This window comes from Phoenix dactylifera, chromosome 7, assembly GCF_009389715.1.
Source record: "Phoenix dactylifera cultivar Barhee BC4 chromosome 7, palm_55x_up_171113_PBpolish2nd_filt_p, whole genome shotgun sequence".
Taxonomy (NCBI): domain Eukaryota; kingdom Viridiplantae; phylum Streptophyta; class Magnoliopsida; order Arecales; family Arecaceae; genus Phoenix; species Phoenix dactylifera.
This window is the reverse complement of record NC_052398.1, coordinates 6,098,635-6,111,270: the sequence shown is the minus strand read 5'-3', so window position 1 is coordinate 6,111,270 and position 12,636 is coordinate 6,098,635. Positions and strand designations below refer to the sequence as shown.

At 36.8% G+C, this 12,636-nt stretch overlaps 1 protein-coding gene across 1 annotated transcript; it reads right to left on the bottom strand.

The window, feature by feature from the left end:
• Positions 1-6,091: 6,091 nt before the first annotated feature.
• On the bottom strand, positions 6,092-11,515 carry LOC103707113 (thioredoxin domain-containing protein 9 homolog). Its single transcript, XM_008791481.3, has 4 exons — positions 11,329-11,515; positions 10,904-11,176; positions 6,706-6,864; positions 6,092-6,629 (listed from the first exon to the last, which is right to left on the bottom strand). The coding sequence occupies exons 1-4, from the start codon at positions 11,350-11,352 to the stop codon at positions 6,450-6,452; spliced, it is 636 nt and encodes a 211-aa protein (XP_008789703.1). The 5' UTR covers positions 11,353-11,515; the 3' UTR covers positions 6,092-6,449.
• Positions 11,516-12,636: the final 1,121 nt, after the last annotated feature.

The window sequence follows — 12,636 nt, the reverse complement described above, 5'->3', positions numbered from 1 at the left end:
ACATGAGCAATCTGAATAGAACGATAGCCGGACATCAATTTCTGAATATTCCTAAGTAATGGATGGCCATCGTTCTAAGTAATGGATTTTTCGTTCTTTGTATATAAATCTTTACGAGGGTTTTGCGAAGTTTCAGATTGTCGGCTGAGATAAGGTAGCTAATGAAGGTAGAGTCACCCTCATGGGGGTGTTCAAATCCAGAGCCATGGGTTAAGTTTAATTTTTAACTAGCTTTTGGTTTCGTTTGATATAGTTATTAGCCTATCAATTTTGCCTGCATTTATCCGTTGGTACCCTAAATCCTTTTTTTTCTTCTTAGGCAATATCAAAAGGATTATGCTCGCGGATTTCCCTTTATGAGCTTTGAAGCTGCATGAAAAATATCACCTGTCAATCACTTCTTGCACATGTGTTTGGGAAGGCGTGCATCTGTTTCTATACTAATTTCTAACTTAATATATGCAACAATCAAAAAATTTAATGTACGATTCCATCAGCCAACAAAGTATTTGAGAATTGGATTTGTATTACGTGATGTACTTGTTGAAGCCAGCATATATAGTTGGATTTCGGATCGTGAACATCTTCAGTTTTTCTTTCTCACATTTCATTTGAGTTTGAGATATTGGCTTAAACCGAAGACTTTGCCTACAAATCGACTTAAATCCTTTGTCCTCAGCTGTTATGTGTAATAATTACCTATTATTGCCAACATGGGCAAGGGCTGGGGACTGACTCCCACCATAGGTGGGGTGCATGTTATCACTACTAACAGCCAGAAAATCTAAAGCAATCCCCATGATGCCTTTATGCTAAGCTGCAAACCCTATGGTGCAGGGTGTTTGAAAATATTGCCTTCTAGCACACTGAGGCCATTAAATAAAGCAAGGCCGGTTGCCCTCCATGAATCATGCCACCCTTGAAGGGAAGAAATTATATCCTGCATAATATATACATATAGACATATAGACAGACAGACAAACAAACAGACATATATCAGACAACATGGTAATTCTATATTGCAATTGAGACATTATAGTTAACCATTTGAATTGATAATAAAATTCAATCATTTTCCATTAAATGATCAGCAATATAAGCACCGGCATGTTCTATATTGCACTTGTAAACCAAAAAATGGCATCTAATATGTATTGACAGCTAAGTCGACCATAAGTTAATAATACTATCTTGTTTTCACCAAATTGGTTGGTAAAAACTTGTGGATGAGTTGATTTGACTGCAAAAATAGATCAAGCTCTAAATTTTAATCCAAGATAATTTTTGATAGGAATCGATAGAAGTGGAAAAAAGGAACCATCTATCCATCTTGTGGGCATAAAATAAAGTCATAAGCACTTTTAGCAAATAGGCGAAGATGATGAAACTCTAGAAAATGATACAATTAGTGATTAGTTTGAGTACTGCTACAAGTCCCTACTCGTTTACGACTTGATTCTTTGATTTTAGATGGCAAGGAGTAATTAACCAAATTTTGAATTTGAATTGTTGCTATAATCTTCTCCTTATTTTCCTCTTGTAATCATTGTTGTACGTGATATACACATTCAATACACACTCGAACAAATTCCCGCTGCTTAAGTGAGATTTTCCCCATCACATTGAATCTCTTTAAGTATATCATCATGACTAAAGTTCGGCGATAGCATAGGCTTAAAATAAGCTACGGGATGGAGATCTTTCACTTTTTCTCTCAACTAGATTTGTATGTTTGAAATGGACCAGATATCACTGCCGTGAAGGCTAAGCCAACCCAAATCATTTTTCCAAGCATAGATACCACTAAATAATGCATTAGGAGTGGTTTAAAAGACAGCAATCCTACAGCAGTCTAAGAAGATTGGAGTCATTATTAGACAACACGAGCTCAGGGAGATATCAAAACAAAAAGAAAAGGCAGGCCCTACTCCCAACTGCAATTCATGGGATTCCATTCATTCCCTTTTCCCTTTCCCAACTTCCTTCCTTTCCCTCCTTTCACACTGCATTGGCACCTTCATTAACTGATAGCTAATTTGACTGAATCAAATCAAATAATTAATAATCTAATATAAAGCTAACCTTCGATATGCTAATATTGCTTGAGGTATCAAATGTTTTGAAACTTAAACAACTCAGTTTTGTTGTGCAATAGATTATTAGCGTGTCTAAGTGACCTAACGGCTAATACAAGTAGAAAAATTTGATTGATCCAAGCAACCATGTATAGGCGCTATGATTTATCTCTGGTGGGGTTCAGTTTTTGTTATGGGTGGGTACGAAGTAGGCTTTGATCGAATAACAAATAAGCTAAAATTGGGCTCGAAATTAATTTTTAAATGAAAAATTGACTAGACTCGAGCTTAATCAAACTCAGCTTGGTTGCATCTCCAGAGGATGAATGGTTAAATAAAGAGAAGGATAATTTTTCAAAATTTTTCGGACTCCCCAAACTTCTAGCTAAGATGGAATTCGAACTTTAAGTCTGCGACCGACATCTACTCTTTTTAGGCTACTAAAAGCTACTTTATCTCCAAGTTATAGAAAAAATTCTTGTTAACTTTGGGATGCAGCTGATGGATCCCAGTGCATTGCACGTATTGGACCTACTTGTTAGTGATATGGAACAAAAGAAAAGACAAAGGTGAAAGACTATTCAAAAAATGGCGACACGGCCAACGCGCACAACATTGTTGATCAATAGATTGAAACGAATGTCACAAGCCAAATTACAGCCGTCCCATGTGACTGCGGCCCCCTTGGTCTTGGATCGTGATGTAGCTTTCTCCTACCTACATTATCCCGAGAGATGGAAATAAGACAAGGATCAATTAAGAACTCATTTGGTTTGTAGAAAAAAAATTTTCTTCACTGAAATATTTGTTTTAAGAAGCTGATGCCTAAATATATAATAGCAAAAAAATAATTTTTGCATATTTGATTGATCATGAAAAGTGGCATATTTCAAATGGCTTATGTTTAGCTGAACATTTGCTTTGATGAAAAAATTATGTAAAATACTTCCTTTATCATTAACAAAAAAAAAAAATCTTATCATATTCTATCTAAAAGTTTAAGAGTAATTTTGAAAATAAAAATTATTTCAATTCTTACTCGGTTGGAGTTGGATTTTTCTGTGCTATATAAATTTTTTTATAAAATATAAAAATTTATTTTTATAAAAAAATAATTAAATATGAGATATTTTTTTTTCTTTTTTTTGGGAACCAAAATGAGCCGTAAAAGTGAACACTAGAGGCAACCGGAGGATGGGAGAAAGAGAAAGATATGATGAAGGTGCAAGAAAACAAACAAATGCCAACAATCCTGGGAGGGAAGAAAGTCGACAATGTCGAGCAGAGTGGAATTTTGTCTTCTACTCGGTGTTTCGACGAACACTTCCAATGTAGGGACAGTGTTACATATATTGCAGTAAAAAGCAATGATGATTCAATATAGTGGTTAAAATTTAAGATCATTAAGTACAAAAAATTATTACAAGAACTAGTGCACGCCATGAATGATGATATGAGGTGAGTCCCTAAGATGGGCCCTTTAGCTTTTAATGTGTTAGCGATTATCATGACAGCACTAGATCTTCAAAAGCCCTAAGATGGGCCTACCAAAAGTCATCAACAATTTATGAAGTTTTCATAAAATTGATGAACTATTAAAATAATTCATGAACAATTTAATTATTCAGAAATCAAATAATCAAGCCGATGAAAAATTTATGAACAATTCATATTTTTTTTAATAATTCAAAGAAAAAATCTGCTATTATTGCCCTACTCTAATATTACCAAAATAGGATGAGGGAACCTAAAAGAGCTAACTAGATCAGCCACCAAATTTTGCCCACTTCAGGATGGGCTTAACTTTTCTAAACAGGTAATTTACAAATGATATTTTTGTTAGTTCTTGATTTTTTATTTTTTTATTTGGAACAAGGCTTAGAAAACCAGCTATTAGAATTTTAAGTCAAATAACACCATAAGATATGAACTCATAATATCCTATGGAGGGGTAAAATCAATAGGCTATATCCCATTCTATATAATTGTATTATCACTTCAAAATTTTGAACTCTTCAAAAAAAATAGCATCCATAAGAATCTATATAAATATATGTTCATTTATATGTATATATCTATATTTATATACTTATATCTACCTTTACTAGAGAGAGATATGACCTACCACTAAGGCCCCACTTGGTGGGCACCCAAGTGGCAGCAGAACTTTCCACTCCTCTCAAATCAAATCCAACTTTTTCTTCTTTCTTTCGAATCCAACCCTTTCCTTCTTGCTTTCCTTTTGTTCCCCAATGCAAACAAACACACGGCTCTGTCCGCTCCAATCTTTCTCCCTGTCGTTTCCGGATCTTCTCTCTACTGCGAATCATGAGCCATGCGAACTCGCGAGACCTGGACATCTCTTCGTTATCTTCTTTGCCTGTTATGCTAACGGTCAAATTCAGCAGAACACTTAAATAGCAGTCTCTGGATTTTTCAATTTTTTTTTTAGAAAAATAGCATCTCATTTAGTTAATTAAACTAAACACAACATGCTATATCAAAAACATACTTATATAATAATACGCCTTCTGTGTTGCAAAATTAATTCATAGACAACTGGTTCCACTGCAAACCGATGAATTACTTTAAATTGTCTGGTTTTATAAAATTTCTAAGGCGAGTACTGGGCACCCTCACCTTGTTCCCTATTTGTAACAAGGGTTAGTGGGATCCAGAGCTCATGGATTCATAGGTTTCGAATACTCAATTCATTCTAAGATCGGTGCAAACAATCAAGTCCACCTCATTTTTATATTGATGGCCTGATAAAAAAGAATCTATTAGCTCTTTTCTTTTTATAAAACTGTGATTGGTAGAAGCCTAGCTGAAACAAAAGGAATAGAATAGGATCAAATCCATGTCTTTTTATTAACACAAGAGACTTTACCAACTGTTTGACCGGGCACCTTAATTTACTTTGCATCCTAGTTTGTGCTTCCATGTTTGAGATCTCAATCTTGTTCTCTTTATAATTCAGGATTCTACATTTTAGTGTACAGGTGCTTGGTTGTTAAAAGGTAATACAAAACTTTAAAAAAGTATCGGTTGATAGGGTGAAAAAATTATACACTTATGAGATTCTATTAGCAGCAGTAATTTCTCATTTTATGGTTCAAGAAATTTTATAAATTTATGTTATACTAGAAGCTCCTGGTTGATTAAAACGACAACTTCAGAAATATATCGTGCGAGAGAATAGTATGAAATGTGGTGGATCGGATGCCCCTGGATGTAATCAAGCAATTTTGTGTTTGAATTGGTCATGATGCAATAGAAATTTGATGAGTTTATGAAAGGCGAACACTCCCCCATCGTTACCCTCGAAAAACTAAATCTAAGCAACCCCACCGAACACAGAGTTACCAAGCTCCAGAAAGACCACAAGACCCTTCGATCCCTCTGGATTGGGAGATGTTTGAATGTTAATTAGTTTTAATCCCCTTGAATTTGGAGTTTCGTGAGATAAGAGATGCATCAAGAAGAATAATGAATGCAACATGGTAGGCCAGATATATATGACAATTTACGTTCCTAGAAAGTATGTTGCTAACAAAGGGCTATAAAATAAATGTCTGAAATCAAACTATACATTTCATTATCCATAGGAAATTAAACCAGGATTTCCTGCGCTGATGGGCCCCAAAAATAACGGGAAAAAGGGGGAAAAGAAGAAAGAAAACACCATCGGTAAATCTTTTCTTTTTCCTTTTTCTTATTTTGCAAGTTCTGGGCTGAGGGATTCGGTTGGCTTGGGCCGGGCCTAATTAGGCGTTCCCAATCCCACGAATCCAGCGGGATTGGTCCATTTTGGCAAAGGGCTTCTTGTCAAAGACCAACAAACGCACCACCGAAAGCCTCACCTATGCCCATACCACCTCAATGCTGTTGGTCCTATATATGAAGCACTCTTTAGATCCTACATATAAAATATTAGCAATATAACGTAACCTCAAAGCTGGGACAGACCAGGCCTGACCCCTTTGCCTAACTGCAACAAGACAAGCAATACTGAATGATCGAGCAAGCAAAATATCCTAGTATTTCATTGCACCATAAGATATATAGTAGTTTCATGTCTAGAAGTACAAAACAGATTGCACTTCTATGATGCTGAGAATTAGCACACAAATAGATATTTCTCTCATTTAATCTAGAATCAAAAGCCTTCCCCCTGACCAGTTCCAAGGATTTGCTTAGGATGCAAACAACAGGATGCATAATCCATATGATGCCACATAAGTGATACAGTGGATATGGATAGGGAAATTTCTCATCAACTGGCAGTCAAATTTGCTATTTCTCTTACGATAGCCCGGAAGCTCCCACCATCATCTAAGCCTCTCAGCGCCATTTAGTGAAGTGAAGACCGCACTAATCAGAATCAGATAAATTAGATGTTTCTGATTGCCTGACACTTCTTTTGGTTGTGCTCGGGTTGATTGGATGTGATGATGCTTCCCCCTCAAAGAAGATGACTTGGGACTTAGCAAGCCTCTCCTCCAGCTCTTCTGTACTGAATTCATCAGTGCCCCCAAGCTCATCAAATCCAACCTGAAATGAATTGTCGGATCAAATATAAAATGCGTGTAAAAACAATGAGACGCATTGAAAATCTTCTCATACTCACCACATAGTCCTCGACTTTGGCATCCTTTACGAGAGCAAGAGTGGGTAGTACAGTAATCCTGAGCTTCTCAGTCAAGAAGGGGCTCTTTTCAGCATGAATTTTCAGAAAGCGTGCTTCTAGATGTTGCTTTGCAAGAATGTTCAAGTGCTTGTCCATCACCTGCATAAGAATACCAATGACACTCTCTCAAAGAACAGCATAGGTTCAATGAACAAACCCAAACATAGTATATCACTCATTTGAATTACTAACTCAATATGTACAAGAAGGAAAACAGGAAACTAGCATATCTTGTCAAATTTGGATGCAGTCTATATTTGTACTAGCCTCCCATATATGGGTCAGCATGAGTCCCCGTTGTGTGCATTTTAACATGGTGATGAGAGGAGTCGCAGGGGGTGATCTGCATGCCCAGATCAGCACATGAGACCTAACCAATCCTTTGAAGTTCTCTCGAATACATTGTTCTTGTTTTACATTAATACCATGTTTGGTACATTTCATTGTGGCAAAGATTGGTAAAATTAAAGAGCACTTCACTGACCTACACACACACAAAAAAAAAAAAAAACCCTTATCACTACTTAATAGCAGATCAAATCTTGCAATTCTTACATATTATTGGATGCATAAAAGTTGTGAAACTTAGAAAAATAAAAAGATTGAACAGAAAAAAAGTTGGTATAAAACACATTAAATTTAAGAAAGAGCTGATCATGAATTTATTCTGATAAAAAATCTTTGTGAGAAAGCATCATAACATAGCTAACAGGGGCTTGTCCTACTGTTTCACCCCACAGCTTAACAAATAGAGATTCTAGGTTCGATTTTTGGGTGGTGCATCGCCAAACATTTGAGGCTAGTGTGGGTGGGTCTCCCTCCATCATTCTCTCTCTCTCTCAAAAAGAGAGAGAGAGAGAGAGAGAGAGAGGAACATCATACAATAGTCTCTCATTACATTTTCTGTTCTCCCTTTTTCATTTTAAACTCACTAAGTTCCATGATTGCTAGAAAACAATTAAACATGATACTCTGCTCCTCGAATATTACATTCCATATATATGCCATGATCTTTTATATTTTGACAACAATTTATTCCACTAGAGCAAAAGGCAGTTTCAAGCATGTAAGATGATGAACATTTTGAAGTAGATGGTGAGTTCAGATCCTCTCCAGTTTCTGGAAAGATCTAGTTCAATCACACATCATCTGCCTTTCGTGCGGGCAACGTGTTCAATCACCTGCCGTTCAGTGATACGTGGACACTAGGTGATGGAATTGGACTTTTTTTCCTTCAAACACAAACTCGAGACGATCCAAACTCCAAGATAGTTGTCCGGCCAAATCTATCTTACAAAAGGTTGAAGCTAACTTTCTGTTCATCTAAACAAGACTTGAATGCATATATATTTAAGCTTTTATAAAGCTATAAGAGAAGCCGAAAATAAACTCATTTGATAAAAGACAAGCCATCACATTATGTTCTTTCTGAATTTATGGAAGAACACAGAAGAATTAGGTTCTATCAGGATATGCACAAATACCATCACATGAACGGTGGCAGTCTCCCTAGTCTGTACGTCTGTGATGATCATGGAGCATCAACCAATAGACACAAAAAAATATTTTGGAGTTTAATTTGCCACCTGTACAAAGTAAATTAAACAAAACTATCGTGTGATGCAAATGAAGATTCTTGGGATGAAAAAGTTCGTCACTCAAGTTGTCATTATACTATGATCATGTGAAATTCATATATCTAATAAACCAAGCATATGCAAGGCGGAATAGTTAACCATTTTTTTTTTTACATGAATCAAGAGAACCCAAAAGGGAACACTTAGAAGAATGAGAAGGACCTTATCTTCCCTTACTAACTGTTCACTCCGCCCCCAAGCAGTTGCATGGTCGTCAAATGTAGAACAATTTTTTGCAATTCTAACATCGCATGTTGAATGAGAATTAATTTGACTTCATCAAAGGCATATTCCTCCCATAGTTTTCTTCCTACCGTTCTTTCTTCTCTTTTCCTATACCACAGATAGGTAAGTCCATTCCTTGGCTTGTTTTACCCCCAGCCTATTCTTTCAAAATTCTCATCCCCATCTTTCCTCTATTCTCTTTTCTATCTCTTCTTTCTTTCCTCACATCTGGTAACCCTCCTCTCATCCTTCCCATGTTCTGTTTTTCTCTCTCCTGTCTTTCTTGTTTCAATCTCCTCTTCTCATTCTCCTTCTACCAGTCTATCATCCTCCACCAGCTTTTCATGTTAGATAAATCACAAACTTGATCATAATTTCAACTGCATATCATACTTTAACCCCCTAAACATTACATAACAAACCCCCTCCCTTTCCAATGTATTAACAACAACTTGTACCTCCTTTAATTTTTCCTCTGCGAAACCTGCAAACACTAGATCCATTTCTCTCCAATCATAAAATCCAAAATATTTACCAAAAATCTGTTAAAAATTCCAAAACATGCTTGAGCCAATCAACAAAGCCCCGTTTTCCCATCACATATCCACCTGCCTAAAACCCATATCCTCATTGATTTTATTAAAAAAAAAAAATTTGTAATGCTGAAAGTCAGCTGCTGCTTTGCCACCAAGGTAGTAGCCTGGTGGTAAGGGGGCGATAATTCCGCCCAAGTTGCCTGGGTTCGAAACGCACGGGCGTCGATTAAATTAGGGGACCGGATGCCCCACGCTCGGCTGGCTTGTTGGCGGTTATGCTTTCCTTCCACTTGTACCAAGGTGGCACTGGGGTGACGTACCCACACGTGAGGCGGTGAACCCAGTGGGGTGAGCCCACGGGTCGGGGAAGGCACGCGAAACCTGCGACCTGTATCGAACATTCCCTAGTGGAAGGGGGGCTCAGTAATGGGGCTGCTACGTGGGTGGGCTGGTCCCTCCCCCTCCCCTCCTATTTTTGACCAAAAAAAAAAAAAAGTCAGCTGCTGCAGTCTCTCCATTAATAACATCAAAAGGCCAGTATTAAAGACAAAATGCAATGCAAGAAACATAAAATATGACAATTAAAACATCAATTAGTAAAAATGACAAGATCTATAGATGTAGCAATATTTCAAAGGCTTATTCATTATTGTAGTGAACTATTCTTCAAAAAAAAAACTCATAAATTTGTTAGGACCGGAAAAGAGTGCACTAAATAAGATGCTTTGAGGGAAAAAGAGCAAAAGCAAGAAAACGCAATGCCAACCTTAATAGGTGTCTAATACCATGAAGTTACTGGGTCTGGATAATTATGTAGCTTTATAAGATCAGGACTTCCATTCCTAGAGCAGTTTCACTTAAGTTTTAGTTAACCATACATTAATAAGATTGCAAATGAAGTTTTAATAAGGCATATGTTCTCCTTCCAGGTGCCCCCACATGCAAGCAGGAAGATCGTTATAGCAAAAAATTACTGAGTATGTAATCCAGTTAGTCACATAGTCTAGTATGATTTGAATTAGTCACATAGCATCCATTATTAGTAACAACATCTTCACCAGTGATGGAAACCTAGAAGTTAGCATAAATTAACCTGTCCATTCCTCTTCTAAGCAAGGTTCACCATCAATTGCCGCACTAGCAGTATGCCGGTACGGTATGATATGAAATCTTTTTGAGTGTGGATACGCCACTTGTACCAGATATTGATACTGAACCGCTTACCATCTGGTTATGGGGTGGTACAGTAAACCATGCTTTCGAGTCTATTGTCACTAAAGGAAATTAAATGGAATTCTTAGATATTAGTATTGAGGTTTATCAGATCAACATTAACTAAGGCTTGACCCTATGATGTTTTGTGATGGAGTTGTTTCAGTCTCGAACATATGCACAGATCCACATCTTCCCCTTAATTCAGCCATCACCATGACTTAAAAATATAACAATTTACCCCTTATTTTTTCAGTCAGGTCACCGTCCTAAAGCCAAGAAGAACCACTTCACATGTTAATTTGCTCCAAAAGAAAAATTTCTTTGCAAACCCATGATGTAAATGAGGACACACAAATCGAAACCTTCCCTAAGATCTCAGATCACCACCTCCAAAAAAAATCCAATTTTCCTCCTTTAATAATTAATTCCTCACATTGCCGGTCCAGAGAGAGAGGATGATAGGAAAGGGAAAAAAAAAATCCGTTCTTGAACAAATGGAAGAATCAGGGCAAGGGGCCCACGTACCTTGCAAGGCCAATTCTCGCGGTAGAAGTGGCAGACGACGCGGTCGCTGGCCTTGACGGCGGCGAAGAACTCCTTCTCGGCGATCTCGGAGTACTCACCGTGGCCGAGGGAGATCCACTTGCTCCGCCTCTCGGCCATCTTCTTGAGCTGCTGGCGCCTGCGCTCCCGGAGGACCTCGATGTCGTCAAGGTCAAGCCTGTCCAGTGCCTCGATCTCCTCATTGAGCTTGTCCTCCACCGCCTTGGCCACCGTCAGCACTTGCTGCTCGAGGATCTGGAACAACAAGGAAGAGGGGAAAGAAAAGGGTTAAAAAAAATAAAAAAAAACTAGATCGATCTCCATTCCTCCTAGAAATTAATCGAAAAAAGAATTTCTGATCGAGAGAGGAGAGGCGAGAGACGTTTTTCGTGGGTGATTCCGCTCACCTGCTTCGCTTGGTTTTCGGCCATGGCTCAAAGGAATCAAGCCTCTGCCGAAGAATGCGAGCGATAGCGTCATAAATATAATAACCTGCCGGGCCGAGTCCAGGTGTTACGAGGTCGGAAAGCCTTCAAAAGCCCACCTCAGAGACCTTAAAATGAGACCCTAATCACGACTAGGAATCAAGGATAAATTAATTACGTTGGTCGTAGGGATGTCACTGGAAGATCATAAGCTGATATGCTGTCAACGCGAAATATATCATTAGAATATAAAAATAAATCCAAAGAATTAATGGATTGTTGGATCTTAAAATTATAATTGGATTTATGCATATCCATACCCAAGAGCTAAAATTTCGACCAGATTATTATATAAGATATATATTCACATACATATATGTATATTTTTAATTAAAAAAATTAAGTAGAGAGTTTTTTTTTCTTGGTACATAAGTAGAGAGCATATGAATACATTACATTCTGATCATTGTTTTATATAGTTATAGCTAGTTGTTGTTATTAAGTATAAGTTTTCTAATCTTGCATGATTTAATATTTATGTTGAGTAAAATTATGGTTGAATTTTTTTTTCTTTTTCACATCTTTTGTTTGCATAAAGTCTTAGATGGCAGAAAGTAACAGCTAAATAGATGTTTTTTTCCTAAATATAATTTAGAGTAAATTATAAATATTTTGAGGTTTACGTTTATTATACGTATAACCATTAGTTTGTAAAATCTGCATTTATATCAAGTTAAATTAACGGTATTGCTGACTCTGTTTTCTCATATAAAAAGTCAAAATTATCCCTGAATGATGATTAAATTACAAAAGTCCCATAAGATTAGGGATAAATTATACTTACATCCAATAATTTGAAAAATCTACATTTATTCCCATAAAATTTATTTTTATCCAAAATTTTAATCCATAACTTAACAGAATGTTAGCCAAACCATTAACTTTAATAAGACCTAAACACCACATCAGAAAAAATTTAAAAAATAACCAAACTAACCTTAAGTGATATAACATCCACCTAAGAAGGAGAATAGCCGTGAGGCGCCATGGATATGAGCTTGATCTTGATGAATTATCAAAAAAAAAGAGCCATGTGCTAAAGAAAAAGCAATCTAGATCTCTCATAGAAGACTATGTCTCTAAAAATTTTTATTGCAGAAAACTAACATTATGAGTTTTATCGTTTAAGCCAGCCTGTCTATGATCCAAATCAGGCTATAGAATCGCAACCGATGCACCCTCCAAAAGGAAGAGTTCTCACACACGTACTAATTTGGATTCTTTAGATGA